The sequence below is a fragment of the Ursus arctos genome, unplaced genomic scaffold (assembly GCF_023065955.2).
Source record: "Ursus arctos isolate Adak ecotype North America unplaced genomic scaffold, UrsArc2.0 scaffold_5, whole genome shotgun sequence".
Taxonomy (NCBI): domain Eukaryota; kingdom Metazoa; phylum Chordata; class Mammalia; order Carnivora; family Ursidae; genus Ursus; species Ursus arctos.
Window position 1 is genome coordinate 3,316,899 of NW_026623067.1, and position 4,379 is coordinate 3,321,277.

Below are 4,379 nucleotides of genomic sequence, written 5' to 3' on the forward strand. Positions count from 1 at the left end.
CCCTCTCCCCACTAGCTCTCTCTCTAGGATAAATAAATAAATAAATCTTTAAAAAAATTTAAGGGGCACCTGGGTGGCTCAATGGGTTAAGCATCTGCCTTTGGCTCAGATCATGATTTCAGGGTTCTGGGATCGAGCCCCACATTGGGCTCCCTGCTCAGTGGGGATCCTGCTTCTGCCTCTCACTTTCCCTCTGTGCTCTCTCTCTCTGAAATAAATAAATGAAATCTTAAAAAAAAATGAAAATGTTTGCTGCATGAAAGACTTTGTTAAAATGATGAAAGAAAAACAAGCTACAGATGGGGAATGGGTATTTCCAAACCATATGTCTGACAAGAAACTTCCATGTAGACTATATAAGGAAATCTCAAATTTAGCAACAGAAAACAATTAGAAAACAGACAAAAGGTAAGATTCATTGAGGAAGATGCATGAATGAAAGATGAAGAATGTTCATCATTGATAGCCGTTAGAGAAATCCAAATTAAAATCAGTGACATATCCCTAGGTGTCTATCAGAATGGGTAAAATTAAAAAAAAAAAAAGAGAGAGAAAACCAAACCAAAACAAACTAACAAACAAAAAACAACAACACTGCCAAATGCTTGCAAGGATGCAGAGAAACCGGATCGCTCATATATTGTTGGTGGGAAAGGTAAGCTGTATACCTGCCCTGGAAAGCTTATGGCAGTTTCTTACAGAATTAGACAGGTGTTTACCGTGTGACTCAGCAATTGCACACTTAGGCATTTATCCCAGAGAAACACAATTTTAATGATCACACAAAACCTGTTCATAAATGTTCATAGCAGCTTTATTCTGATAGCCTGACCAGGAGACAGCTCAGAATCTTTCAATGGGTGAATTAGATGAACTGAAACATCAATACCCTGTAATACTGTTTGGCAATAAAAAGGAAAAAAAAAACTATTGATACACACAACAACCTGTTGTTGTATTTCCAGAAAATTATGCTGAACGAAAAATGACAATCTCAAAAGGCTACTTTCTATATATTTCTATGTATATAAAATTCTGGAATTGGCCAAAATGTAGAACCACAGCATAGATGGGTTGATGCCAAGATTTAAGCAGGTGTGATGTGGCTGGGAGAGAAGCAGGTGTGGTGGTCAAAGGCAACGGCAAGGATGCTTGTGGCGAGGGGGAATACTCTGTATTTTCTGTGTATCAGTGTCTATCTTGTTATATTGTACAATTTTGCAAGATGTGGATGCTAGGGAACGGGTCTATGGGATATCTATTAATTCTTACAGCTGCATTTGCATCTACATTACCTCAAAATACAATGTTTCATTTAAAATAAATCCAGCGTAGCAGGCACAGCGAGAATGTCTTTATAGCCATAAGATTGTAACGGTTTTGAGATTATTGTTTTCTTTAGGGTATTTCAAGAATGAAAACTCCTGTACTTGCTTCTTGTCATCATTCTGGCCAGACATGGAGCTCTTGCTTAACAGAAAGTGATGTGTGGGAATTATACTGAGCATAATTTGTAAGAGGACCACAGTTGTGCCTTCTACTCTTAATTAGATTCATATTCTGGGTTGCTTTCATATGTCAAGAGTGATGAGATGTGTCATTCGTGAAGCCAGAGGCTTACGGCTCTGAACCCACACTCGTATCACTCAGCTTCACGATGAGGCTGGTGTGGGAGTGTGTATGCCATATTTCTGCTTCCCTTGCTCATTTCTTATGAGGCCTCATGCATAGGGGTTGATAGAGACAGGTGGGTGGCATACCGGCTAGTGTTGGGAAGGAGACGCGCTCTTCCCTCTTTGCTTCTTGCTTGGTTTCTCTCCTGTTCATTTAATCTCTAGGGGCCATATATTACGTAAAAGCAGTTGAATGAAGATGCTCCACTGGGTGGTGAGCAAAACTAGTGTTTCCTCAGTGACGTCAGCCCAGCCAGCAATGCTGACTCAGAAGTAGGAGGTCCGAAAATGTATGTTCCCAGGGGCCTCTTCTCTGAGCCATCAGTTTTAAGAATTACTGTTCTTTCTTTGTGTTCCCCTAGTGCTAGGGGGTGCTTCTTTTTGCCTTTTCCTTCCTTCAGTATCTAGTTAATAATTCCTTGTGACAAATGCCCTCTTTTTTTTTGTTTTTGTTTTTTTTAAATAATGAAAGCAGTGTCTGCTTCCTGATGTTAGCCCAACAGGGACCAATGCTACTCCTACATTTCTGTTTAAGGATAACATTGTCAGGTGCCTCAAATGTACTTTTCATTCGTCCACTATCTGTACAAAACAGGCTAACGTCCCCTCCACTAGAGGTGATAGTTGAGAGTTTTCATGCATGAGATACCAGACCTCTGAGGAAATGAGCTGGACTAAAGCTGACGTCCCCTGGAGTCTGAGCCCCTCCCTCACTCTTCACTGGCCATTCTGTCTTTCCATAAGAGCCTCCTGAAAGCCCCCTTTATGTCCTTGTTCCTCAAAGTGTAGATGAGAGGGTTGAGAGTGGGGGTCACCACAGTGTAGAAAAGAGTTAGGAACTTGCCTGCCTTCTGGGAAAAGCGACTCCGGGGTCGGATGTAGACGGCAGTGACACTGCAGTAGAAGAGAAAGACGACGGCCAGGTGGGACGAGCAGGTGCGGAAGGCCTTGCTCCTGCCCTCCTGGGACTGGATGGCCAGCACTGCCTGGGCGATGTGGCCGTAGGAGACAAGGATGAGCAGGAGCGGCCCCATCAGGAAGATGGCACCAATCACCGAGATCTGGAGCTCGTTGACACGTGTGTCTCCGCAGGCCAGGCGGATCAGCGCAGGGACCTCACAGACAAAGTCGTCGACCCGGTGGTGATGGCAAAAGGGGAGTTTCATGGTGGTGGGAGACTGCACCAAGGTGCCGAAAATCCCACTTGCCCAGACCAGGAACGCCAGCTTGTGACACAGGGGCGGATGCATGATCACCGCATAGTGCAAGGGTCGGCACACTGCCACGTAGCGATCGAAGGCCATGACCAGCAGCAGCACACACTCTGCAGCTCCCAGCCCCAGGAAGATGTAGAGCTGGACTGCACACCCCACGTAGCTGATGGTCTTGTCCGAGCCCCAGAAATTGACCAGCATCTGGGGGATGCAGCTGGTGGTAAAGCAGAGGTCCAGGATGGAGAGGTGGGTGAGGAAGAAGAACATGGGGGTGTGGAGGTGGGGGTCTAGGTGAGACAGCAGTATGATGGTGGTGTTGCCCACAAGGGTTACTGTGTAAAAGACAGACACAGCCACAAAGAGGGCCATTTCTAGCCTGGGGTTATTGGAGAAGCCCAAGAGGATGAAGCCATCTGGGATGGTACCATTGACCTGTCTATCCAGTGCCCACCTGGAACTGCAAGGAGCAGCACATCAGTTAGAATAGCACCTACTAGAGGTAGAGAAAAGTGATTCTCGATTTTAGAAAATTGCCCTTTCTTCATTAATATTTTCTCTAAGCCTTTACTGGCTTTTCTTTTATCTCTGTCCCTTTTTGAACATTTTCATGTTAATTTCTTTGAAATTGGACTGTTCTTGCAAACTCCTAGAACATGAGATTGTGGTATGTTATTATTTAAAAATAACCCTTGCCACTATGAACATCTTATGCCAGCAAACTGGACAACTAGATAAAATGGAGAAGAACTTTAGAAACATACAAACTACCAAAATTGAATCAGGAAGACATAAAAAATCTGAATAGATCAATTACCATTATAGAGACTGAATCAGTAATAAAAATCTCCCAACAAAGAAAAGTCTAGGACTAGATGTCTTCACTGGTGAATTTTACCAAACATTTATAAAAAAATAACACCAAACCTTCTCAAACTTTTCCAAAAAAAACGAGAGGAGGGAATATTCCCAAACTCATTTAACAGAGGCAGCATTACCTTAATACAAACTCCATGTAAGGACACTATCAGAAAAGAGAACAGACCAATATCCCTGATGAATATAGATGCAAAAATTCTCAGTAAAATCTAACACACTGAATCCAGCAGCACATTAAAAAGATCATGTCCCACAGTGAAGCAGAACTTGTCCCTGGGATGCAAGGGTGGTTTAATATATGCAAATAAATCAAAGTAATACATCACATTAATACAATGAAAGAAAAAAATTATATGATCATTTCACTGCAGGTGGAATAAATATTTGACAAAATTCAATATCTGGAAATGATGAAAACACCTTTTTTAAAATTTTGAGGATAGGTGACAATGTTACATTAGTTTCAGATGGACAACACAATCATTCAACAAGTTTATACATTATGCTGTGCTCATTGCATGGGTAGCCACCGTCTGTTCCCATACGTCACTATTACAATATCGTTGACCATATTCCCTATGCTGTGCCTTTTTTGTCCATGACTTACTCATTCCAT

The 4,379-nt window shown here is 42.5% G+C and overlaps 1 protein-coding gene across 1 annotated transcript; it reads right to left on the reverse strand.

Moving 5' to 3' along the window:
- Positions 1 to 2,383: 2,383 nt before the first annotated feature.
- On the reverse strand, positions 2,384 to 3,313 carry LOC123000457 (olfactory receptor 2H2-like). Its single transcript, XM_044380141.3, has one exon. It carries the CDS (start codon positions 3,254 to 3,256, stop codon positions 2,384 to 2,386), a length of 873 nt encoding a protein of 290 aa, XP_044236076.2. The 5' UTR covers positions 3,257 to 3,313.
- Positions 3,314 to 4,379: the final 1,066 nt, after the last annotated feature.

Excerpts from the sequence above, each read along its gene's own strand:
- LOC123000457 (XM_044380141.3), bottom strand. The coding sequence starts at position 3,256 with ATGGCCCTCTTTGTGGCTGTGTCTGTCTTTTACACAGTAACCCTTGTG.